The sequence below is a fragment of the Lactuca virosa genome, chromosome 8 (assembly GCF_052849685.1).
Source record: "Lactuca virosa cultivar CGN04683 chromosome 8, Lactuca_virosa_CGN04683_v6, whole genome shotgun sequence".
Taxonomy (NCBI): Eukaryota; Viridiplantae; Streptophyta; class Magnoliopsida; order Asterales; family Asteraceae; genus Lactuca; species Lactuca virosa.
This window is the reverse complement of record NC_136433.1, coordinates 94,231,840-94,259,664: the sequence shown is the minus strand read 5'-3', so window position 1 is coordinate 94,259,664 and position 27,825 is coordinate 94,231,840. Positions and strand designations below refer to the sequence as shown.

At 31.8% G+C, this 27,825-nt stretch overlaps 3 protein-coding genes and 1 long non-coding RNA gene across 5 annotated transcripts; 1 reads left to right on the top strand and 3 right to left on the bottom strand.

Moving 5' to 3' along the window:
* Positions 1 to 3,762: 3,762 nt before the first annotated feature.
* LOC145130649 (adenylate isopentenyltransferase 3, chloroplastic-like) lies at positions 3,763 to 13,526 on the top strand (the record flags this gene model as incomplete). Its single annotated transcript, XM_079065420.1, has 3 exons — positions 3,763 to 4,163; positions 5,166 to 5,609; positions 13,514 to 13,526. Coding segments are annotated over exons 1-3 (858 nt in total), but the record flags the coding sequence as incomplete, so codon positions are not given.
* On the bottom strand, positions 5,043 to 9,089 carry LOC145132250 (Ubiquitin carboxyl-terminal hydrolase family protein). Of its 2 annotated transcripts, XR_013717959.1 has the most exons (3): positions 7,579 to 9,089; positions 5,506 to 5,698; positions 5,044 to 5,400 (listed from the first exon to the last, which is right to left on the bottom strand). XR_013717959.1 is itself a non-coding variant. In XM_079066966.1 (2 exons), the coding sequence occupies exon 1, from the start codon at positions 8,781 to 8,783 to the stop codon at positions 7,581 to 7,583; it is 1,203 nt and encodes a 400-aa protein (XP_078923092.1). In that variant the 5' UTR covers positions 8,784 to 9,089; the 3' UTR covers positions 5,043 to 5,698; positions 7,579 to 7,580. The 2 variants fall into 2 exon arrangements, 1 of the variants encoding a protein (XP_078923092.1); XM_079066966.1 differs by having other exon boundaries at positions 5,043 to 5,698.
* Positions 6,540 to 7,580, bottom strand: LOC145132251 (Tetratricopeptide repeat (TPR)-like superfamily protein). Its single transcript, XM_079066967.1, has one exon. The coding sequence runs from the start codon at positions 7,370 to 7,372 to the stop codon at positions 6,797 to 6,799; it is 576 nt and encodes a 191-aa protein (XP_078923093.1). The 5' UTR covers positions 7,373 to 7,580; the 3' UTR covers positions 6,540 to 6,796.
* A 2,984-nt stretch (positions 13,527 to 16,510) lies between the features above and the next one.
* Positions 16,511 to 17,058, bottom strand: LOC145128490 (uncharacterized). Its single transcript, XR_013716938.1, has 3 exons — positions 16,922 to 17,058; positions 16,729 to 16,762; positions 16,511 to 16,572 (listed from the first exon to the last, which is right to left on the bottom strand). It is a non-coding gene; the product is annotated as an uncharacterized LOC145128490 (long non-coding RNA).
* Between the last annotated feature and the right edge of the window lie 10,767 nt (positions 17,059 to 27,825).

Here is a 27,825-nt window from a genome sequence, read left to right as displayed (position 1 = left end):
AATCTAAGGAATCAAATAAAGCAAAGAAACTTAGTGAGAGATAATAGAAATCATGCGAGTGATAGAAGAAATATAGTTTTGGATAGTAGAGAGCATACACATAACTTTCTCAAGTGTGGCCAGTAAAGAATACTAGTTGTGAATTTCAACAAGAATAAATATACACTTTCTAGAAGTCACATAAACCATATTTTAGTAGTAGATAGAACTTCAATATGAGAGTTTTGAATGTTGTGATCAAGTAATACCTGCTCCTAAACTTTAATCCATAAAAGAAAGACGAAACAAATAGGATGCTTCCATGGTTATTGAGTAAAAGTGCATCGATTTTTTTAGTATATAGTGTAACATAAAACTGTATGTATGGATGTTTCAAATGTTAAGTTGTTAATGAAGGGACTTGACAATCAATATTAGTTTATATATATATATATATATATATATATATATATATATATATATATATATATATATATATATATATATATATATATATATATATATATATATATATATATATATATGATAATGACAATGGATTTCTAATACAGATGTCTTAGAGAAGGAAAGTTGGTATTCTTATTCATGATTACCTGATGGGTCAACACATAATCGCATTTTAGATGCATCAACATCAGTTGCTTATTTTGGTGGAGCATTGAGATCGATCTCAGTTTGTTCCATCTTGGAGTAGTGAATATAATCATGAATCACAAGTGTATCCAGAGGAAGAAAAGTGATGTGGATTTAAGTTTATCATCTGAACCGTGGTTATATTCTTACTTCAATTGTATGGGATAGAACTAAGAGAACCTTATGTACATCATTATTAAATGTAGCCTCAATAATTATTGATCAAAGTGACGAGCAATTTCATTAAATGAGGAGTTCTCCGCCTTATAGGCTTCATTGGCATAATTGTTTTAGGATCATAAGGAAACTATTTAATGGTTGCATACATATAATGTTTGATTTTTGTGGCCTTACTAGTGATATTAGCCATATAATTTATCGACCATATATTTAATAGTTAGAGCCTTGAAGGCTCCTATTGTGAACCTTTGAAATTGTAGACACAAGTCAAAGTGAATATATCGTCAAAAATATATTATAAGAAAAAGCCCCCATTTTGTAGACTCATATAAAGGTGTTTAGTTAAGTGAGTATAAAAATATTAGAGCTATTATAACTCATGGACATGGTCTTCATTGATATTCTATTAAGAGAAAGACGTGAATGAATTGGCTCCCCTTGTAATATCCTTAGTGACTGAGTAGATATTTACTGAAGGAATGGTATGTGTTAGCGCATTTCTATATTGTAAACTCAAATCCTTATCCTCAACCTCCATAACTACATGTCAAATAATTAAGGATGGTTGATACAATTTGGTTATATGAATTCAAAGAAAAGTTCTAGGAGAGGTATTTATGATTGGGTAGCATAAGATGGCAATTTCTATCCTTTGCAGGAATTGATAAAGACCCACATCTATCAATATGGTCAACTAAACCTTTAATATCTGGAGAAGTAATGACATGTTTTCTTGGAACTAAGTTGGATTCACTTAAACTTAACTAGTTGGATCATAGCAATTAGATATCATACCTAGAGTCATGGTGCTTCTTTGTGTTTATCATTTTTCTTATTGAATAAGTTTGATGATATCATACCATGCATACAAGTTCACCAAAGATTACTCTCTCTCTCTCTCTCTCTCTCTCTGTGTGTACACGAATGGTGCAACATACATACCATAATGGATATAAAATAATTGCTTTTTATCTTAAAAATTATTTATTTTACGTTTTTAAGTATCATCACAAGACCCTTGTCAAGTTTGGATATAATATTTAATAAACTTTCAAATTCGAAATGACTATCCGATTTGACTTTATTCTCAAAATCCATCACTTAACCCGTTGTAAAGATCGTTAACATCATTACATCACGCTTTATTAACTTACATTGATATGATCTAATACGGTATACCCTATTCGTAATCATTATTGATAGTGTAACGGCGATTTGGATTATCGATGATGGTTGATTTTCTAGTTGTGTAAATCAAATCTCTCACACACACACATATATATATATATATATATATATATATATATATATATATATATATATATATATATATATAATGTTTCATTGTTTCGATCAATGCAACAGTTTTATACGAATTATGCAATCACATTTTACTCTTTAACAAAAATATGTAACATCTGAAAAACCTGAATTTTCAAAATTCAAAATGCTATGAGCTAATTTTTATATACATACAAAAGGTTATAATCTCTCAAATATAATGTTTGACTCCAGAAACACTCTTAAAACCACTATTTATGGTTCATTGAGAAAAACGGATATAAAAATAGAAAAATTAAATATCATATATTTTGTTTCTATTTATCCTTCTACTTATATAAAATTCTAACATGTAAAATTCACTAACTCTCTTTTTCTTAATCTATTTTCTCTTGATTTTGATATTTGATCTAGTTAATAGGAATATGATGCTAAATAAACAACAAAATAGTAGATGTGAAAAAACAAATGAATTGAAAACGGATAAAACATGGAATTGTTAATACGTGTCAAAATGATAAAAGTTGAGTTAGGAAACATTTTTTTTTTTTTCCGTTTTAGTACAAATAATTAATCTTTTTGCTATCGAAAATCATATTATATTACTATAACAATGACTTAATGTATTAATAAAAGGATTTAGACAATTATATTCATTTCAATATAATTGTGTGACTTTTGGTCCGTTAACGGTTAACCTACCTCGGCAATGTCATTTCTATCCAAATTTTCAGTTTTACACATCTGACTATTTGAATAATATATAATCAAAATCAATTTATTAATATCTACCTGTGATAAAACTGTTAGATATATAAATTTGTTAATATATTTATTTTTTACCTAATAGAGACTTTTTATAACGTATACAAACTATTTCACACAAAATATCAATTTAATAAGGCTTAAACGGTAATTTATTTAAAAGTCATCTTATTTGGTAAAAATACTATTAGTATAAAAATTACCTTATTAGGAAAAATAAAAAAATAAACTAATATGCGGCTACGTAATTTAATAAGAATTAAATATATACTTTTTAATTAACGCATGTATGCATTCTATCCGATTTGATTGAGAGTCGGAAACATTATAGTATTTGTCTATTTAACAGCGAAGGTGAGGAACACCTTGACATTGCCAATTCCTTGACAGATAAATAAGAGAAGAGAAATTAAATATTTTCTTATTTTTTTTCCTACAAATACTCCTATCCAATTAAATGGTGACATGTGTAACATTTAATGTTCATTTAATGATATTTTAGTATATTAATGTAATACGTATCATCATTTAAATGGATAAGAAGATTTGTAGAAACAAAAGGTAGGAGGATATTTAATTTCTCATAAGAGAAATATCAAAAGGTAGAAAGAAATCGGAGTGAGTTTTTTTTTTATTTAATTCTCCAAATTTATGTATCTCCCAATTTAGACAATTTCAGTATTTAAATATTTTGTGTTAATTGTAAAATCTCCTGATTTCTATGTATTTCAAAAATCACGTAACTTTAAATTGCTCTTTAATTTCAATGATTAGTGTCCACTTTTATTTTTCTAAATTGGCAAATAATCAATAAAATTATTTCCAATTTATACAAAGGAGTGAATGCTATAGACACCTTCAAATTTCTTAGACAGAGTATATATAATAAGAACAAATAGGACGATGCACAAGCAAGCTCAAAAACCAATAATGCAGATAACCACTAGAGGAATGGAAAAAGTGGTGGTTGTGATGGGTGCAACAGGCACCGGAAAATCAAAACTTTCTATTGACCTTGCCACCCGGTTTCAGGGGGAGGTAATAAATGCAGACAAAATACAAGTCTATGAAGGATTAGATATCGTCACCAATAAAATCACCGAGGAGGAATGCAATGGAGTGGCTCACCACCTCCTCGGAATTGTTGATCCGGAGTCGGATTTCACTGCTGATAACTTCGCAAGGGCAGTTTTACTGGCCATGAAATCCATCACCCAGAGAGGGAAGGTGCCGATAATCGCTGGTGGATCGAACTCGTTCGTTGAAGCATTGGTGGACGATGAGAAATACGAGTTCAAATCAAGGTATTTCAGGAAATATAAGATAATTATGTTTTTAATATGAAAGTATGATTCTAACTCTCATAAATAACTATATGTTATATATATATAAGGTGTTGCAAATTATACATGAATTAGCAAATTGGCTAGTTTCTTTAGTTCCCCCGCATAGGTGGAGGGATTAACCTTGAGTGGATTTATAAGGTTTAGTTGTCTTTATCTTACAAAGGCTTTAGGGAAAAGCCTAGTATTTTGTTTTCTTCTATTTTTCTTATAATGGGATCTTTTAGACTAAACTTGATAATTAAATAATAATAATCTCTGATTAACTATAAAAAACATTTTCATCATCAATTTGTTTGTCGGATTGTATGCTTTAATATTACTTACGATTTGATATTAGTTATTTTACTAATAATCAGTATCTCATCATACCAAAGGCTTTATTTTAGTTACAATAGTAATAATCAATATCTCATCATATCAAAGGCTTTATTAGATGCTAAGGGTTGGGCAAAGCCCATTCATTGTCTTACCAATTACCAAACATACTTTTCTTCTGTTTTTCTTATAATTTGATCTTTTAGAAGAAACTTGATGATTAAATTATTTTTCTTCTATTTTTCTTACAATTTGATCTTTTAGAAGAAACTTGATGATTAAATAATAATAATCTCCGATTAATTATTTGCAAATAATTAACATTTTCATCATCAATATTATTTTCCAGATTGTGTGGGATTGTGTGGTTTAATATTACTAACGATTCAATATTAGTTAACAATTTTTTTGGAAAGACAAATATAATCTACTACTCCTAAACTACACCTAAATACCACATATGTTCTTAACGAGACTTGAACTCTCAACTTCAAAGAGAGAAGACAATACATGATATCACTGGGCTAAAAGCCTTCTGGTATTTGTTAACAATATTAATAATCACTATCTCATCGTCCCTTGATTATATAACACAAAACATGTCCATCAAATATTTACATTATGTTGATTGCATTGCATCAACAGGTACGATGTTTGCTTCTTGTGGGTTGACATTGCAACGGTGGTGCACAACCAAATTTTGGCGGAACGTGTTGACCGGATGGTGGCTTCTGGGATGGTGGAGGAAGTCAGAAACATGTATAACCCTAATGCCGATTACTCAAAAGGGATCCGTAGAGCAATCGGAGTGCCAGAATTCGACTCGTATTTCCGTACTGAATATTCATCATCCTCAGATGAAAAAGCTCGCGCCAAATTACTAGAAGCGGCCATTAATGAAACAAAGATCAATACATACAATCTTGTTAACCGACAACTGGAAAAAATATACCGGCTAAGAGACGTTAAAGGGTGGAAAATTCACCGGTTAGATGCCACTAAAGTCTTTCAGAAAAAGGGTATAGAAGCCGATGAGGCATGGACTGAGCTTGTTGTTGGGCCTGCTTTGGTGATTATAAGTGAATTCTTGTACAATCGGTCTCAGGGTTTTTCCGGCATGGGGCCCGACAGCCTTGGCAGTGACATCCGAAAGGTTGAAAAGGGGACAGCGGTGGCAACTGCAAGTTACTAGTCAATCGAAGCAACAATAGGTACCAATTCACAAGTTAATTTTGGCGGAGACTAAACTTTGAATTGATAGATAGCTAAGAGATTTTACAATTTTGCCCCTGGAACTTTTTTATATGTCCAATTTATATGGTCATGCATGTTTGGATGGGTTATAAGGAATAGCATATTTTTAAATCGCATTAGTATTTCTTTTATTCTTACACTTGCAGTATTCAAGCCACTATTTATTATTATTATTATTTTTTTGATAAATCATTCTCTATTAAAAAAAGAATAGCATATTATTAAGTCTTAATCCACTCGGGTTTTTTAGTTGATTCGTTTCACTCAGGGGAGACGAAGGAGGTGGATGCTGGGGCCGTTTTGTGGGGGAAGAGATGGGTGTAGGCAGGGTCCATTGGATAAACTAGGCACTATTAAGAAATCCATAATGAAGGGTAAAATAGTGATTTAGTATAACTTAACAGATTTAACCTTACAGCTGTTAACTTAAATGACCAAAACCACAATCAAACCCTATCAAAAGAATTTTTTTAAAATAAAAAATTTGGACCTTAAAAAAAACAGCATACCACATGGACCATTTCCAATGTTTTCTCTTTATTCTATCCACAAACTTTTAGATTTATGGCATTTCGGGTTGGATTTTGTAATTGAATTTGGGATGGTTGTTGAATCACTTTGTATATAATTTTAATTATGGTTGTTTGTTTTTACAAAATAAGTTTATTACGTGATGTTAAAATTTTATACTTTAGAAAGTGGCATTTGCACTTTCCCATGTACACTACCATTTACCATTTACATAACTAAGTCGATAAAAAAACATACGCCAACAATACTTACATACAAAGATCACAAAATCCAATCTTTTTATGTACAAATATGGGAAAAGCTACAAGCATTGAATCAATTCCTTTTAATGATAAAATTTGTACATATGTAGATGCCACGGTCTTATAGCAAGCTATAGAAAAATAACCTCAATGATAAAAACAAGAGAGAGACAAGAAACCACATAAAAAAATCATAACCTTCCTTGCTTATATATTAAAATGCATTGAAAACATAAACTTAATTAATGTTTAAATCCTTAATTGGGCCCCACACGTGTACGTCGTGTTGCAAGAGCCTGCAACTCTTACGGTGTATTCATGAACAGGTCTAGCAAGAAATGGAGGCAAGCGACCAAGTAACTCACACACACACTCATCATCAACCTGTGCCAACCACTTACAACATTGTTGTTCTACGGGTGACATTCTATGTCTATGATGACTATGACCATGGTTATGATGATGATCATGTCGTCTACGATGACCATGACCACGATCATGATCACGAGTTTGATTGTGGGTTTGTTCATCAGGACCATGTTCATGCATGTGTGAATGAACATGTCTATGCCTGTGTCTATGATATTCAGGTGGAGGAGGTGAAGAAGGGTAAACAGGTGGGAAAGGTGATGGAGGAGAGAGGGGAGAAGGAGGGAGTCGCCATGATGGAAGATACGCACACGCTTGATTTGCAAGGGCTAATTGGAAATTACAGAGCGGACGAGGGGCAAAAGGGGGAATTGGCACACTGGAAACTAAGTGAAATACTAGAAATAATGTAAAAACTGCCAACTTATGAACATTTGAAGTGTCCATAGCAACCATTGTGTAATGATTCACCTCTCCTCATATATATTGAGCATACTATGTTTTTGTATAGAGTTTTATTCATAAAACTTGTGTGATCTTGGTAGGTGCATTAGGAGTAAGTTAAAAAGAACTATAACAGGAATAAATTTGCAATCAAAAAAATGTCACCTTCATTCCATTTGCAAACTGCAACATGAATAAAATTATGTGCATGTTGTTACCTTCATTCCATATGCATGACATTTGGGAAGCCTGTGTTTGGTGTAGTATTGTTTTCAACTGCTTGTTTCTGAAGATTTAGTTTTTCTATCCTCTGTTTATGTCCTTCAGCCAATAACAAAATGAAATTATCATTGATTTCTAGTAATGGGTCTCTGTCAATTAACTCATCTCCCTTATAAGCTTCTCTCAACATTGCTGTTTTAATCCCACCTTTCAGTGACATGTAAAAGATTCCTGAATGCCTTGTGAATACACTTGAGAATGAGTTTGAAAATCTATATTCTTCTGTAAATTTGCCTAATATTGGTACTGGGATTCTTTTGTATAATGACAATGAGAGTAATTCGTGAAAAACACCCACTGTTCTCTTCTCCATTTCTTGAGATGCTTGATCTAAATCTGATGCATCGTCATATGGTGATATGTATGGAAGTTCCATCCAGTCTCTAATCCATTCTCTCATTTCTTTCCTGATTAGAAAACCTGATGGGAGCTTCCAATTGAAAGATGGTCGGATTTTTATGCCTGTTGACTCTGATTCATCATCGGCCCTTTGTTCTATCACTGATTTTGCAAAATTAGGGTTCCAAGTAATCAATTCCAAATATGAATTTCCTTCTCCTGGACTTCCGTTTAATTTGAAATACTCTGGATATTTCGGAACCAAATTCACCAAAAAATCATTAGGAAAACCAAATTCCCTCTTCACGTGAAGCAATTTATCTGCGTTAACTACATTGTCTTTGGACATCATCAATAATTTACACAACTTAGCAACAAGTAACGGTTCGTTTTCAAGATAAATCATTTCCTCCTCATCTAAAACGCGTTGGAGCGCATCACTAAACCTTAAAAACTTGACAGGTTCAGTCTTGGGTTTGATTCGATCATAATAGACATCGAAAAGACCTGGATTTCGGGATAAAAAAGTTCGGATCTTGACTGGAAGTCGTAATCGTTCACGACGTTTCTCCAAATATCGAAGAGGGATTACTTTACCAGGTTCGTTTAACACCTCTTTAACAACTTTTGCACATTGCCTCCACGCTTTATCGTTCTCGATTGCTTGGTCTAGCTTTTGGTCTCTACGCCAAACTACTTTGAGACTCGAAATTGAAGCTGTAAATTGAATCCAAACCCTAACTGCAGTCGAGCTTCTAGATGCGTTGAGATGAGAAGAAATAGCGTGGCGATGAAACAACATACCTTACACAACTCTTACAGTATAGTCGACTTGAGTCGGTGACGGTGTGACCTGTGTTGATGAACATGAAGTCTGTAATCGGTATCACATTATGGATTTGATGGTTCATAGTTAAAGGCCCAGTTCAGCGTATCTAGCATTCTACCTGTTTACGAAATGTGGGCTCTTGGTGAACTTTTTTTTTTTTTTTTTTTCATAAATCGGTTAATAACTAAACTAACAAGTCTGAAAAAGTATATCCGGATTGCATCCGGCCTGTTCTTGAAAAACTCACAGACATGATCGAGACCCCAAAATAGAGATGCACATCAGCTCTCCTAGAGAGTTTGGTTTCAGGTCGGTCTTAAAACCGTTCTATTTTTTGGTACCAGATTTGAAATGATAGTCTTTTTTTTCAGGCTTTTGTAAACACTTACACCCTGTTTTCGAGTTCAATTTAACGAAGGAAAAGAAAGAAATAGGTGGAAGTGAGAAGAAAATAAAAAAAATTTGGTGTTTGCGAGTTTCATTAAATGAAAGAAGTGGAAGGAAATGGAAGGATCACTTTCCCTCCTCACTTTCCTTCCGATTTGAAAGGATTTGGAGAGAAAGAACAAAATGTTTAATTTTTATTTCACTTCTCTCCGACCCGGGAACACAAAAACAAATTTATTTTCTTTTCGTTTCTCTTTTTTTCTCTCCTTACTTCCTTTTCTCTTCCTTTCTTTTCTCCACTACAACTTTGGAACTAGACGTAAGAGTCTTATTATTTGTATATGATGGTTGTCAATCAATGACTATCAGATTTAGATTAGATGTATACTCAAGTGTGAAACCATTGAACTTTTGTTAACATTTTCTTTTACTTAGTCATTGTTGATATTATATTTTTGTAAACTTAGTCATTGCTGACATAACACTTTTGTAAACTTGTCTAGATGATGTGATAAACTCAACTGATGCAGTGAGTATTGAATAACTCACAACATACATCGTAGTTTAGACGGACTAGGTCTAAGATCAAAGGGATGCATCATTTGTGCTCGTTTCTCGGTAGCACTTTTCTATATAGGTAGCTTTGTCATGGTGAGGCCATGAAAATAGGGTTAGATAAAGGGGTTAATGATCTAGAAAGGTAACGAACTTTGGTTTTTGTCCACATTTAGGTAACTATGTTTTTTTCGTATACATTGATCATTGAATTTGTTTGGCCTGTTCGAAGTAATATTACCCTATTATGAACAAGTCTAACAAGTTTAGTGGTCAATTGTGTACGAGAAAACATAGTTACCTATATATGGACAAAAACCAAAGTTCCTTACCCGTTTTGGAAATATTGGGTTATTTATGTTAAGTACAATATGTGACATGGAATCGGGCTATCAAGTCTTTATGTATGAAAAGATGGTCATGTTTAACCTAAATATGGATAAAAACCAAATTCTTTACACCTCCTCCTCCTCCTCCATGAGGAGGATCTCCCATTCTCAAACATAACCCTCCAGTTTATACATATATTCTTCCCACTCCGGCCAGGATAAACAATCTCCTCATACACATCGATCTAACGTGACTGTCGGAGCTTGGTCCCAGGGCATAGTCCCTAAGACGGTTCTAACACTTTTGTTGTATGATCTCACTTAGGAATCAAGTCAGGAACCCGCTGACGACACCTACTCTATATCTAACATATAGACCTAACAGGGCGATTTCATCTCACATTAGTCGGTATTATGATTACTTGCACTTAGCATAAAGAACTCAATATTTCCAAGACAGGCAAGGAACTTTGGTTCTTATCTATATTCAAGTAACCATGTTTTTTTGTACATATTTGACCAATAAACTTGTTTGACCTGTTTATAATAGAGTAATATTACCGATAATTATCAGTCATATTATCCTATTTTAAACAAATCAAACAAGTTCAATGGTAAAATGTGTACGAAAAAAACATGGTTACCTAAATATAGAAAAAGACCAAAGTTCGTTACCTTTCCCGGTCATTAACCCTATATAAAGAATAGAAGGCCTAGATTTAGAAAGAAAGGATAAGATCTAATAACATGCGGATCGGTTAATTTCTCATAAAAGAGTTTTTCACATTCAATACAAACTAGTATTTAAGTCATTACGTGCGTTGCGTCGGAGAACTCGTTTTCAAATAATAAAAACGAAAACTATAAAAAAAAATTATATAAGAGATCAAAACATAACTTTGATGTGCGGATTAATTCCTTTGCAATTCACATATATGATGTGATTTACGAATATCAATAGTCCATATATAGCACAAAGATGATTAAAGTATCTAAAATAGACCACAAAAGTATCAAAATAAAGTTTAGAGGCAGACAAATATAAAGTTGAAAGTATATCTTAAGAAATTCATAAAAACAAAAACTATAAAAAGAAATTATGCGACTAGCGAAAACATAACTTTGATGTGTGGGGTAACTCCTTAACAATTTGTGTATAGATTGTAATTTACAACTGTTAACAATCCACGCATATCATGGTAACGATTATACCAACACAAAAGTATAAAAATAAAGTTTCAATCCAAAAAATTATTAATGGAGAAGGCGGACGAAAATAATACTGAAAAATGTATCTTAAGGAAATTAATAAAAAAGAAGACAAAAAATAATGTAAGTGACAAAAATCATAACTTTAAAATATAGTAAAAGACATAAGTCCCAACTTATAATACTAATAATATTAACTGTAAAATTACTTAAGGAAAAGAAAGGTAAATATAAAGATTTGCTATTATTAGAAACAAAATCTTTATTTTCAAAAGAAGACTTATTTTAGAGCTTGTACCGTATCATGTCTATATAATAACTTAATTTGAATATAGTTATTTGTGCTTTGGAAATAGTCAAAAACAAATGAACAGTATCATGCACCGAAAACCAAACTTGCAAATTAATATATATATATATATATATATATATATATATATATATATATATATATATATATATATATATATATATATATATATATATAGAAAAGTGAATATGTGGTTGTTGGGTAACTAAGATTGGGTATAGAACCATTTGAAACGCCATCGTTTTGTAGCAAATCATCTAATACGTTCATTTTTTTTCTAATTACTTGAATTATTCAAAATTGTTTCCATGTTTATCTGATACAAGATCTCAATTTTTATTGATACGATTCCTTTTTTCTCTCCAACTCTAATTTCTCTGATACTTTTCGACGTTTTGGGGAAAATAATTAAAAACTTCATCTACTTCATTGTTGCAAGGCGTCGTCTCCATTGCTAGTACTTATAAAGCTAGCATTTTTTCTTGAATCTCACGCATTTGAAACCTCCTTTTTTAACTTCCTCAAACCACATTCATTTGAAACCCCATTTTTTAACTAATGCAACTCAAAAGTTTTCATAATTATGATTTAACACTCAAAATTTTTATAACTTATATTATGTTTAATTAGCATTTAGTGAAAAGTTTACTATAAAAAGGTCAATCTTTTGGGAAGACATGCATACAAATCATATACAAATTTCAGAAAGAAAACAAACTTAAAGGTTTTTGTGTTTGGTTGAGGTCTTATGACCACTTTTGGGGATATGCTATTATATTAGAGCTTTTAATTTGTAAGTTTATTATACTAATTTACTTTTAAATTTTATTCGTTTTTGGATTATTGTAATACAGTCGTTGTATATTGTGGTTTAATCGTTAATATATTGATCATATGTTATATATGTAATGTCGAAAATATTTAATTAAATATTTTAAATATGTTTTTTTTTGTTTTGTAATTGTATCGTTTCAAAAAGATAATTAATTAAAACTCATACATATGTTATACTTCTCATCTCTCTCTCTCTCTCTCTCTCTATATATATATATATATATATATATATATATATATATATATATATATATATATATATATATATATATATAGGGAAATGATCAAATGAGAACACCTAAAAGGTTGAGAACGCGAGAACAGTTGTGGACCAATTATTTTATAAGGGCATTAGAGGCATTTTACAATTTAATTAAATATGGATAAATGGAAAGTAATTAATCAATTCCGAAAATCATGGGAATTTTTTCCCCAATTATTAAGAATACTTAAAATCTTCCTTTTAATTAATAAATTAATAAAAATATCATTTAACATGAATTAAAAAAAAAACGTTTATTTGTTTTATATTTTTATTTTTACTAACAACATTTGATAATGAATAATTTATCGGTTTACCTCATTTATTTAAAAAAACATATCTTCATAAATAATGATTTATACATTACATTTAAAAATGAATAAAATTGTAAATTATAAATGAATTAACTCAGTTGTATTTATGAATACACTTGTAAAATCATAAATGAATAAAACCCGAAAAAAAGATTATAAAATCAACTAAAATGGTACTCATATATAAATAAATAAAACACATTTCTATTCATATAAGAATATAATTATAATAGTAAATGAATAAGTTACAATATATATATATTTTTTGACACGGAAACTAGTGCTACAATTACAATCATAAATGAATAAAACACATTTTTTCTCCTTCCAAAAGAGGTATTGGTGTCGGTGTTTCATTTGGTAAATCTCTCACCTCCCACTATATGCATGTTTATTCATTGTATCTGCAAAAATGTTAATGAAACAATTATGTATAATTATATAGTCATTCACACATAAATACACTGATATTCACAAGTGAATACCCTGTTATTCATAAATAGATATAGTCATTCAAACATAAATTCACACATAAATATACTGGTTGTGGTTGCTTGCCTTGCTCCTCTCGGACCAGCCTCATGGAGTATTCATTGATGATTAACTGCAAAATGAGACATCTAACATTATATTCATATAAGATTACAACTGCAAGCATTCAAGTTCCATTTTTCTGAATTCGGGCATTTCATCGAGCACCTTATGTGCATAACTTATCTTCTTCCCCTATTAGCCAATTTAAATGAGTAAAGTACCATACCTGAGAAACATTTTCAAGCAAAAGAATTGTGAAGCTTTGGTGCATACAATAAAATAAACAACAGAAGAGGTTCAAATCAGCATAACATTTGGCTTTCCAATTGATTTTGCAAGAAAAAAAGACTGCACATGTACAGATTCGAACAATATATAGCATTGTAAGGCTCAAATCAAGAGAAGAGGTGGACTTCTACCTGCAACCAAGATTAAGACACTTGTAAAACGCCACTTTCGACCACCACCAAGCCAGCACTCTACTGTAATACGTAAATCGCGCAGAGAAAAGGAAGAATTCCCAGTTCCCTGTCTTTTCCCTGTTCTTCGATTTCTACCTGCAACCAAGATTAAGACGGCGTGAGAGACGGGAATGAAAAAGAAAAACTTGATTCTGAAGAAAAAGGGCTGCGATTCGAAATCAGAAAAGAAGAGGAAGTGGGTCTCGCCATTTTTTCTCTTGCTCACATACCTGCATCGAGACGATGAAGAACGAAAGTCATCGCTGGGGTCTGCCACTGTTCGCCGCCAACATAACTCCATCACCGCTACTTCCCCCTCCTCCTTCTCGATCTCACTCTGAATCCTCGTGTACTCTCTCATCTGTTTCACATTTTTAGATGCTCTGGTGGTGTATAGATGAGGGAGGCGACGAAGCGTGTCCTAGGTATAGAGAGAGAGAGAGACGGCAAATTAAAAGGAAAGATATCAGTGTGTGAGAAGTTATAGAAATTAAATAAACATACAATTACTATTATACCCTTTTCACCATTTAAAGTTACACTTTAATACCAATAATTTTCAAAATTTACATAAATGGTCCGTCTGATAATAGCCTTAGATTTGAATATTTAGATGGTCTAGATTTGTTCTCGCGTTCTCAACCTTTTAGGTGTTCTCATTTGATCCTACTCCTATATATATATATATATATATATATATATATATATATAGAAAAGTGAATATGTGGTTGTTGGGTAACTAAGATTGGGTATAGAACCATTTGAAACGCCATCGTTTTGTAGCAAATCATCTAATACGTTCATTTTTTTTTTCTAATTACTTGAATTATTCAAAATTGTTTCCATGTTTATCTGATACAAGATCTCAATTTTTATTGATACGATTCCTTTTTTCTCTCCAACTCTAATTTCTCTGATACTTTTCGACGTTTTGGGGAAAATAATTAAAAACTTCATCTACTTCATTGTTGCAAGGCGTCGTCTCCATTGCTAGTACTTATAAAGCTAGCATTTTTTCTTGAATCTCACGCATTTGAAACCTCCTTTTTTAACTTCCTCAAACCACATTCATTTGAAACCCCATTTTTTAACTAATGCAACTCAAAAGTTTTCTTAATTATGATTTAACACTCAAAATTTTTATAACTTATATTATGTTTAATTAGCATTTAGTGAAAAGTTTACTATAAAAAGGTCAATCTTTTGGGAAGACATGCATACAAATCATATACAAATTTCAGAAAGAAAACAAACTTAAAGGTTTTTGTGTTTGGTTGAGGTCTTATGACCACTTTTGGGGATATGCTATTATATTAGAGCTTTTAATTTGTAAGTTTATTATACTAATTTACTTTTAAATTTTATTCGTTTTTGGATTATTGTAATACAGTCGTTGTATATTGTGGTTTAATCGTTAATATATTGATCATATGTTATATATGTAATGTCGAAAATATTTAATTAAATATTTTAAATATGTTTTTTTTTGTTTTGTAATTGTATCGTTTCAAAAAGATAATTAATTAAAACTCATACATATGTTATACTTCTCATCTCTCTCTCTTTCTCTCTCTCTCTCTCTATATATATATATATATATATATATATATATATATATATATATATATATATATATATATATATATATATATATATATATATAGGGAAATGATCAAATGAGAACACCTAAAAGGTTGAGAACGCGAGAACAGTTGTGGACCAATTATTTTATAAGGGCATTAGAGGCATTTTACAATTTAATTAAATATGGATAAATGGAAAGTAATTAATCAATTCCGAAAATCATGGGAATTTTTTCCCCAATTATTAAGAATACTTAAAATCTTCCTTTTAATTAATAAATTAATAAAAATATCATTTAACATGAATTAAAAAAAACGTTTATTTGTTTTATATTTTTATTTTTACTAACAATATTTGATAATGAATAATTTATCGGTTTACCTCATTTATTTAAAAAAACATATCTTCATAAATAATGATTTATACATTACATTTAAAAATGAATAAAATTGTAAATTATAAATGAATTAACTCAGTTGTATTTATGAATACACTTGTAAAATCATAAATGAATAAAACCCGAAAAAAAGATTATAAAATCAACTAAAATGGTACTCATATATAAATAAATAAAACACATTTCTATTCATATAAGAATATAATTATAATAGTAAATGAATAAGTTACAATATATATATTTTTTTTGACACGGAAACTAGTGCTACAATTACAATCATAAATGAATAAAACACATTTTTTTCTCCTTCCAAAAGAGGTATTGGTGTCGGTGTTTCATTTGGTAAATCTCTCACCTCCCACTATATGCATGTTTATTCATTGTATCTGCAAAAATGTTAATGAAACAATTATGTATAATTATATAGTCATTCACACATAAATACACTGATATTCACAAGTGAATACCCTGTTATTCATAAATAGATATAGTCATTCAAACATAAATTCACACATAAATATACTGGTTGTGGTTGCTTGCCTTGCTCCTCTCGGACCAGCCTCATGGAGTATTCATTGATGATTAACTGCAAAATGAGACATCTAACATTATATTCATATAAGATTACAACTGCAAGCATTCAAGTTCCATTTTTCTGAATTCGGGCATTTCATCGAGCACCTTATGTGCATAACTTATCTTCTTCCCCTATTAGCCAATTTAAATGAGTAAAGTACCATACCTGAGAAACATTTTCAAGCAAAAGAATTGCGAAGCTTTGGTGCATACAATAAAATAAACAACAGAAGAGGTTCAAATCAGCATAACATTTGGCTTTCCAATTGATTTTGCAAGAAAAAAAGATTGCACATGTACAGATTCGAACAATATATAGCATTGTAAGGCTCAAATCAAGAGAAGAGGTGGACTTCTACCTGCAACCAAGATTAAGACACTTGTAAAACGCCACTTTCGACCACCACCAAGCCAGCACTCTACTGTAATACGTAAATCGCGCAGAGAAAAGGAAGAATTCCCAGTTCCCTGTCTTTTCCCTGTTCTTCGATTTCTACCTGCAACCAAGATTAAGACGGCGTGAGAGACGGGAATGAAAAAGAAAAACTTGATTCTGAAGAAAAAGGGTTGCGATTCGAATCAGAAAAGAAGAGGAAGTGGGTCTCGCCATTTTTTCTCTTGCTCACATACCTGCATCGAGACGATGAAGAACGAAAGTCATCGCTGGGGTCTGCCACTGTTCGCCGCCAACATAACTCCATCACCGCTACTTCCCCCTCCTCCTTCTCGATCTCACTCTGAATCCTCGTGTACTCTCTCATCTGTTTCACATTTTTAGATGCTCTGGTGGTGTATAGATGAAGGAGGCGACGAAGCGTGTCCTAGGTATATAGAGAGACAGACGGCAAATTAAAAGGAAAGATATCAGTGTGTGAGAAGTTATAGAAATTAAATAAACATACAATTACTATTATACCCTTTTCACCATTTAAAGTTACACTTTAATACCAATAATTTTCAAAATTTACATAAATGGTCCGTCTGATAATAGCCTTAGATTTGAATATTTAGATGGTCTAGATCTGTTCTCGCGTTCTCAACCTTTTAGGTGTTCTCATTTGATCCTACTCCTATATATATATATATATATATATATATATATATATATATATATATATATATATATATATATATATATATATATATATATATATATATATATATATATATATATATATATATATTATAATAGATGTCAAAACACTTCAACCAAAATTTATTTAAAATCTAATATTTCAAATGCTTTTTAATAATGATTGTAAAAATTTCAACATGTGTTACTTAATTGATTGATTAATAAAAATATTAATGTTTTGAAACTCCTAACTCTTAAACTTATATTATTTAATTTGTTAGAATGACTACTTCAATTTCACATAGAAATCGATACCACTAGAGAGGTATGTTTAGAAAACAATGTGTACATAGAATGACTACTTCAATTTCACATAGGATTCGATACCAGTAGAGAGGTATGTTGTCTTTAACCGGTGGTAGGAGATCCACATACCCTTTTTAATTATTTATATTAATGCTTAGTAATATCTATTTTATATTTCTATTCACCTTAATTTTTTAGGTACAAACTAAGGAAAATGATTATCGACGCACCAACATAACGTCAAACGTACGCCTTGCAAAATATGTAATTAAAATTAAATATCATATTTACTAATCGACTTATTTTAAAACTCTTGATGACATTTATGTATAATGATATATTTTATATGACTTCATTCTTAATTTCAATGTTTAATATTTGAAAGTTCATATATGAAACCTTGGATGTTTTGGTGTAATATAAATAGTGTAATACAAAATTTATTAGTTCAATATTGTTTATTAATAGTTCATTCAAAACAACTTATTTCTTATTTTATCTAAAAAATATTATTGAACATAAGAAAATTAGATTATATTAATGTTATACAAAAACTTATAATATATATTGGATATTATAAAAGTAAAAGTAAAGTTTATAAGGTATGAACTATATTAGATAATATCAAAATATAAATTAATGGATTTTTATGTTATTTGATAATTCGGTTAATGCCCAAAACATGACAAAAAACTTAAATTTCAACGTGTTTCTATTTTTTCCCCATAATTATTTTAACTACTTAAATACATTCTTGCGCAACGAGCGAGGTTACGCCTAATATATATATATATATATATATATATATATATATATATATATATATATATATATATAGAGAGAGAGAGAGAGAGAGAGATTTACATAGGAAATATGGATTGGGCTAACATCTATACATGAGTTGGGCCGGGATATATAAACATATATATCCAAAATATACATATCCACTGACAATTAACAAGTTTAGCAGCGGATTTATAACGAATGTTATCTTTCTCGTTTGAAATCTCGATTGTGGTTGTTACTTGTTAGTATAATTTTCTCCAAGTCATTCTTCCTTATTTTTTTTCCCTGTAATGAATGACAAACAAAGGTACCTAATTAGTTTAGCGATCATCTTGTCTCCAACAATAGTAATAATTAATATTCATAATTCGTTATACTACTTAGCTTCCTAATTTGTTATTTTAATTTTTTAGTAATAAAATATTACATATGATACAAAATTATTGGGAAATCTCCAATAAAGTCCCAATATTTTGTATCAGTTTACGGTTTAATCCAAAATTAATTTTTGTTTACAAAAAAAAGACAGATTACTAGCAAAAACTTTGAAATAACCTTTTTTGGCCGGTTTCACAAATTTAGTTAGTATCCCGTCTTTTTACTTTAATTGGTCAAAATATTATGACTTTTCTGAAGATTGTGTTATTTTTTTACCAATAACCAAAGTTAGTTCAAAGGTAATCTTCAGAATAATTTCAATATTTTGGTTATTGGTAAAAAATAACATAATAATATAGATTAGTTCAAGAGTAATTTTCAGAAAAATCTCAATTTTTCTGAAAATTCTTAATATTTTGGTTATTGGTAAAAGATAAAGCATCTTTAGAAAAGTCTCAATATCTTGACCAATTAACCAAAAAAGACAGAATATTGGCTAAGTTTGCGAAACCGGCCAAAAATGATTATTCCGAAGTTTTAACCGGTAATCTGTCTTTTTTTCTAAACAAAAATTAATTTGGGATTAAAATGTGAACTAACCCAAAACATTGAGACTTTATTGGAGATTTCTCAAAATTATACGTATACAATAATATTCTAATTTTTTTTTTAAATTACAACAAGTTTGTCCAAAGTAACCATTTGAAATTTTGAATACACGTTACGGATCTAGTTATTAAATCAATTGCTTTTTAGCGAAGTTGTTTGATCTTTACCTATTTAACCTAGTAAATATGTGAGATGAATGGAGATTGTCAGTTTTAATTACGTTGTGTAAATGTAAGTAATTATTGTTGTGCGGTTGTGCCTCTCATATCTTCTCTTGGATTCTGCATTGTGTCATTATGTTGATATTAGGAGGATGAGTCGGAACGATTTAATATTTACTCCTCCAAAAATGACATTAGATTCGCATTAACATGCATACGTGTTCTAAAAGCATACGATATGTTGATTATTTAAAGTTTTGAATAAAGGTTTCAAATAGTTTGAGTTAAGATTCATGTGCAATTAGATTAAGGTCGCATTCATTGTTTTGTTTTCTTAATTCTGTTTGGTGACTTTAGAAGCAAAACACATTTGTTTTTTATGTATACGTTTTTTGAGCCTCAGAATCGCCGAAATTAATATTATTCCCTGCACATTTTTAGCATGAATCAAACAATGTCATGTGCTCTTGTGCCACCCACCATGTGCAGATTAGGTAGAACTCAAAACCATCATCCAAAGTATATTTTGTCTACCTTCTCCATCATGAGGTTTGTCACTGAGGGAATATGAATGGGGTACTGTGACCCCATGTTTTAAAGGAAGGAAAGATGATACTCCATGGACCATGACTTAAACGTGAGAAATCATTTACAAAATATTCTCATCGTTTAAGCAATCACGTGGGGATAAGAATGTGATTATGTGAATGCACTGAATGCTTTGCAATGTCTTGTGAGATACCCAACTATAGAAGATAGTTAAACTAACATTTATAGTTGGGTTATCTCACAAAACATTGCAGAGCTTTTGATTGCTTTATTGATTGAGTCGGGTCGGATTAACCACCAACACTTTCCTATCATTGGAATGTCCATGACATTGATCTATCTTTCTTGAAATAAATTTCTCTCAAGTCCTATGCTGCCATATTTTTTTAGCCAAGATTTAGTTTTCGAAAGTTTACTTTATTTTGATGAAATTTATGTTTCATATACATAGTCTTATAAAATATAATAAATTGTTAGAATACAAACCAAAACAAACTTTTCGTATGTCAATTATCAAAATATAAAATTGACAAAACTGCAAAAAAAGTTCTCTTGCAATTTGCATTTTTTTAGGAAACGGGCCCAAACCTTGAAAAATAGATTCATGGTCATTTTGTGTATCTTTTTTTTTTGGATTTGGTTCATCTTCAAATTAAAAAGACTAATTTGCTCCTCTTTATATTTTTTAGAATTTATTATTTTTAAAATTAAAATTTTATTAAATATAAATGTAGGGGCCTCTCTCTCTCTCTCTCAAAAAAAAAAAAAAAAAAAAAAATTCCATTTGATCTTTATCTTCATCGGGTTTTTATTTTCTTTCACCAAACACTTCATTTTTACACATTAAAGCACATACACACCGGAAAACTCAAACTAATAGCTTTCATGTGCGCGTTTAATCTTCATCAGGTTTCTGGTTGTTGTGTATAACCTCCGATTCAACCTTCTGCTTTTCTCGGTTCAAACTCAACATCTATTATCTTTATTTTTCCTCCGACTCAACATCAATCAAACCCATTAGTCTAATTTTCCGACAAAATTTGAAGGTAGAAGGTGGCTTCTAAATTATGGTGATGCAAAATTGTTTCTTTCGATAACTCTGGTGAGAGAAACGCCTGCAGTTTAGCCTTGGAAAACAAGGAACAATTTTATCATCCATACTCCTAGAGGGGATCCCGAGAGGACGTTCCGACGATCCAGTTAGTACATTCCGAGTGGGTTCTCTTAGAGTGAAAAGAGAGTATTGATCACTTACCATTCTGTTCGTGATCATCGACTTTATATAGTAAGGCATGAGTGGAGGTTCCTCCTTTAGGAGACAGGAGCGTCAGTCATGATTCGGGACAGTGACGCTCATTAGTGGAGGTATAATTTGTTTCCTGTTTTAAACCTTGATTGGCTCGAAGAGCATGTTGGTGGTGGTATGTGCACTACTTATGTTTTCTTTAGATAATGTTTTGTCGCTAGGAGACTTTCCCGCTGTTATGTCGATCAAGACTTGGTGCTGGAAAGGCAGCCCAAAGACATTGCCTTCTGCAAGTTGGCGCATGAGCAGTCCTGCTTGGCTTCTAGAATACGATTCAAGGTTTTCTCGCCGCTTAAGTTTTGTCGTGGCTCAGTGGCACGCTATCAGGTCTCCTTAGGCTTAGCCATTATGATGTAGGCTTGCTTAGTCATGATGGCTAGACTAGTCAATCTAGGTGTTACATTGTAGTTAAGTACCCTCTTGCCAGTTTCCTTGACGTGGCCGCGTTTTCAGGATGATGTCGGTTTTTTATCGTTAGGGGTTTTCCCGCTTTCACCTCTTTCGACCCTTTATATTTATCCTTCATTTTTTCTTTCTTACCTTTTTTCTCTATTTCCTTCATTTTCTCTATTTTCTTTCTCTATGCTTTATGATTTTATGGAGTTTCCAGTCGGTATCGGTCCTTTTGCAGAATAATCTGATTCCTTAAGAGACCGATATGGGTTTCAACCGGATGATTGGGTGATGTTCCCCTTGAGAATTTGTTTATCACACTTCCACCTGCTGGAAAGACGAGGATTTACATGAAACACTTTGACATCAATTATCATCTACCATCGTCTGACTTTGTCTTGGAGCTTTTGGATCATCATAAGATCCACATTTACCGGCTTATTCTTAACGGCGTGAATAATACTTTTGCTTTTGAGATGTTGTGTCGGCTATTTCTCCATATTTTCTTATTGTGTTCTTCATTTACCAATGAAAACTATACCTTTTTTGTTTGGAAGTATAGTTATACTTTGGTGATGGATCAGAAAGGATATCCTAAAAACTAGCAGAAACACTAGTTTTGAGTGAACAACGACCGTGTTAGTTGTATGGTGCACATGACCAAGTCAATTTTCGATACAAACACTTTATATTCTGATAAAGAGAATGTTGTCAAGGTTTTGAGGAGTTTCGAGGTTGTTGTTGATGATTTTCCCGAGTATGTTCTTGTGGGCGCTAGGATGAATACCTAATGGCGTCTTCAGGGGAAGATGTTGGAATTCTATGTGATTGTGAAGGGTATATTATTTATTTTGTCTCTGCTATTTTCCCTTCTCCTTCTCTCATCCCTTTTAAAAAAATAGAAGTTAATGTAGCGATTCATCCTTAGGTGTGGAGAAACATTTTCCATTTACCGATATGTTAAAGAAGAAGTACACTGGGAAATTACATTATCGGGAAATCGATCTTGTGGACCCCGTGTTGCCCTCTTTCCCTTCCAGGAATAAGCAATTTATTTCCAAGGTTGCCTATATCCAAGAGGCTAATCGTCAGATGATTGGTGCTTCAAGAACTAGTGTTTCCGATTCTGTGTTACAAGATGTTCTCATCGGATATTTGTCTAGGCTAAAGAGTGTTTCTAGAGTGTCAGTGGAGGATAGAAAGGATGCAATGTTGGGTGTGTTGAGTAAGAGAAAAGTATTGTTGTGAGGGTTTGGTCGACTGCCAAAGGGTATTGAATCTAGTTTAGTTCGTTCACTTTAGCCTCGAAAATGGTAATCTGGGGTCGGGGTAGTTCTAAACAATCTGAGGTTCTAGAGGGTATTATTGAGATTCCTAATGATTCTCATGTTAAAGGAGATGTAGGGTAAGATGTTACCAATATTGAGAAGGTTGTGGATGGTGCGGTTGTTGTGGGTGTGAGTGTAGAGCAGGATGTAGTTGTTAATGTTGGGAATTTTTTTGTGGATGCGATTTTTGGGGTTGAGCATAGGAAGAATGTTGATGTTGGGAAATTTGTCATTCACTTTGAGAATAATGTGCCAAGGGAAGTTGAATTTTTATCATTGGGTCCCAAGGCGCAGGGAGTTGGTGCATGAAATATATCTAGTGTTGCTGATGTTTCAGGGTCAGGTGATGATGCTTGATGTGGGTTTAAATAAGTTCGTTTTTATCCTTGTTGGAGCGTAGGTAATGATGCAAGGCTTTCTGTTTTTGAAACTACTAATGAGTAAATTCTCCATGCCTTCCCTCCTAGTGCTGAGGTAGAGATGTCCAACTATACTTTAGCTTATTTAGTGGTTCCTCTTCATTTTGTTGTTGCTCAAAGTTCTTGTTCTTTTGATGAGGCGGAAAACCGTATTCAGGACTTAGTGAAGGTGGATGTCGATCGTATGCAGGTCCAAAAGGAATTGCATGGTTATGTTGCTGAGAATGTTAAGTTGTGTACTGAGGGGATGGCTCTACATGGAAAATGAAATTCTCTTGAGACACACTCTCGTGGATTTCCTGAAAAGCTTGATTTAATTAATGTTGAGAAAGTGAGTTTGGAGGAGCTCGTATCACTGTTAGAGAAAAATAGCATAAAGTGATGGGTTTTGAGCACTACATCAATCCTATGGTGTACATGCAAACCCTAAAGCTTTGGATCTAGTTTGTCTAATATACATGCAATAATCATCCAAAGCTCATAAACCCTAGATCTAGCATATGATAAACGATATTAACATAAGAATAGGGTTTAGATCTTACCTTGATTGTTATATAGTAATAACAATCTCAAAACCTTCTTGATCTTGACTTCTGAAAGCTTAGTGCCTCAAATGTTGCACCTCTAATGGAGTCACAAACACCATGAGCAACAAGATGACTTAAGAGAAGGAGGAGGAGCACCAAAAACGTCCAAGAACCCTTAGAGATCACTTAGCCACGTTTTTGGGAGCCTTAGGGGTCTTTATATACTTGTGTGGGCTGCTAGGGTTTCAGATGAAACCCTAATTCTCTGCTTAGGCCTTAAGAAACCCATGGAGTTCCCTTAGAAACCCTTGGACGAAATCCATACGGGGTTCCCATAGATTTCGTCCAAACTCATTTTCATTAGGAATCCATAGCCCAATTGCAACTATCATATAATTACAATATCAGTCCCCTTTATTTAATTAATCTCTTTTAGCCACAAAATTAATTCTTATTAATTCTTGACTAATATTAATTAAACAATATGATTTCTCTTTTTAATATATTATTCATATAATATATTAATAAATCATAATTAATCCTCTTTCTCCTTAATTCATCCTATCAGTTGCTATGGTGAAGGCAACCCAAAAGGACCATGCTCACAATCGGGTCAAGTACATACCAAAATAGTTATGGGCTTAGACACCTAATCCAACATAAAGATAGGTGAATAGTTGAAGAGAGAACAAAATGAGAATGAAGGGTGCTACTCAGGTAGAGAGTACAGAGGGATGCCATCAAACGTGATTGTGTTGCTATAGAGAAGATGTCTGCTTTGGAAGGGTTAGAGATAGAATTTCAGTGGTTGTTGAGGGGGGTGGCATAGGAGTTTCTTACAAGGTTCTGGATAGTCAAGAATTTGTTATAGGTGTGAACCAGTTTCAGGATGCATAATTTATATTGGATGCCAAGAGGGCCGAAGGAAATTTCGAGAGGATTTACGGGCAAGGATGGTGAGTTTGGAAGATAGAGTTGTGGAGTCGTTCGCTACTTTGGAATTTGATTCTTTGTTTAGTTTGGGATGCTTAGATATTAATGAGTTGAAGGAGTTTGTTCGTCCCGCTAATGAGTGATGGGTTTATGTTTGAAAACCATTACTTTTTGTATTAGGTTGTAGGCCGGTTTGGCCATGTGGACAACTTTCATTTCCTTGTTTTTTTGTGGTGCTTGTTCCATTTAATGGTTTCCTATGTTTGTACTACGATAATTTCTTCATTTGTTTCTATGAATTGTTGGTTTTCTTTGTAGAAATTTGAATCGTAGACTTCGTTTTCATGTTGTTGGTATGAATAGATGCTTAAGGTGTTTGCACATCTGCAACTAAGACTTGAGGTCAAGAAACTTATGATGATTTTCTTTTTCTATGATTGGGTAGTCATATAAGTTGTTTGTAGAAGATTTAGTAGTTAGTACCAAGGTTCGCATAACTTGATGTAATTTTCTAGCACCGGGACCAAGGGTTTTATATGTTGTTTGTTGAAGATTAGGACGTTAGGACCAGGGGTCACTTAACTCGATATAACTTTCTAGCACTAGGACCAAGGTCGCATAGGCTTATTTGTAGAAGATTCGGGAGTTAGGAACAGGGGTCATGTAACTCGATAGAACTTTCCAGCACTATGTAACAACCCGTTATTTCAACTCAATAAAAGTCAATGTAAGTCAAACTTGTTCAAATAAAAGTCAAACACTTAAAGTAAATCATGATATTTCGTAGTATATATATGGTTTTCGGTTTTGGGAATCTAATCCCATACCAAAACCAAAATCTCTTCATGGGGAATGTCAAAACCGAAAACTCTACCATGTTTATCCCTTGGACCGAAATCACTTCCTTTACGGAAGCTTGGACCGAAATCACTTCCTTCCATGAGAAGTATATGACCAAAATCCCATTTGTGAATCAAATTACGACCGAAATCACTTTCTTTTTGGCTGAAATCCTCCTAAATATCTAGATATTTATGCCACTTGATTTGTTATTCACCTTCCCAATGTGATAGAATACACTTCCCTATGCAAATATCACGTCACAATTTCCCCATATCTATATGTCCAACCGAAATCAACCTTCACAATTCCAATTCTTCATTTCTAAGTTTCGTACATTTGCTCTCAAAACCCATATTCAATCCTTCATATCTTCACAGCAGTTACCCAGATCATCTTCAAATCTTCAAGTTTCCTTAAGAACATCTTCAAGTATTCCTAGGAAATCAAATATATCAAGTTAATTCCAAAGACTTCTTGTAAGTGTGTGTATATATATATATATATATATATATATATATATATATATATATATATATATAACTAGTGTTAATTAACGTGTTCTAACCCGGAAATTATACGTGTTCTAACCCGAGGATCATCGCAACTACATCGTACCTAACCAAGAACACACACCCGAGGTGAGTTCATATCCCTACGTTTCTACGATTTTTCATTGTTTTAGGGGGGAATACAAGTAAAACACAAGGAATCTTGTGTTAATATCTAAACTATTTCAAACAGTTTCAATTATTGTTTTTACTAATATATATATATATATATATATATATATATATATATATATATATATATATATATATTTATTTATTTATATGTATATATTTATATAATTAAGGTTCAACACGCTTAGAATTGTGATTTCACTTTATTTCATGTTCCTTGTTTGGTTGTGGGCTTATGGTAGAATCATTTATTCGACTTCCTTTTTAATTGTAATTATATAAGTATTATATATATATATATATATATATATATATATATATATATATATATATATATATATATATATATATATATATATATAAGTATAAAACTATTTAAACTTGTTAAACAAAAAGAATATTTTTGCAATTTATTTTATTACCATTTGAACATAAATGTTAAATTTCACGGAATATCTTTATCACGGATTTACGATTTCAAACTTGCAAAGTCGTTAATAATACAAAGGTTTTCAATTCAATAGAAACAAACATATAAACTATAATAGGTATAGTTTATGAAACATACATACAGTTTATTCATTACAAAGTGACTTTTCATTATTCTACACGTAACCGTCAATATAGCTTTGTGAGACATACTTCAAGTACTTATCTACGTACCAACCAAGTTCTGAAATTATAACCAGAGTCTCCTGGAGGGAGAGCGTGACACTTGTGTATAAATCTATACGGGACTGGCAATCCCGCACCTAAACTGTTAGCTACAGTTAGGCCGGCAGGCCTGGGATGACAAATGTCGTACCATTTCCGACGCCTGAAGAATGTCGTATCAGGCCATCTTAGGTCATCAAGCATGGTTATAATAACTCACAATTTGGTATTGAACAATACGATTCGTGTACGAATACATAAACAACTTCATATGGTTTTATTTAATAATAAAGCTACAATAAAATATTTTACAGTA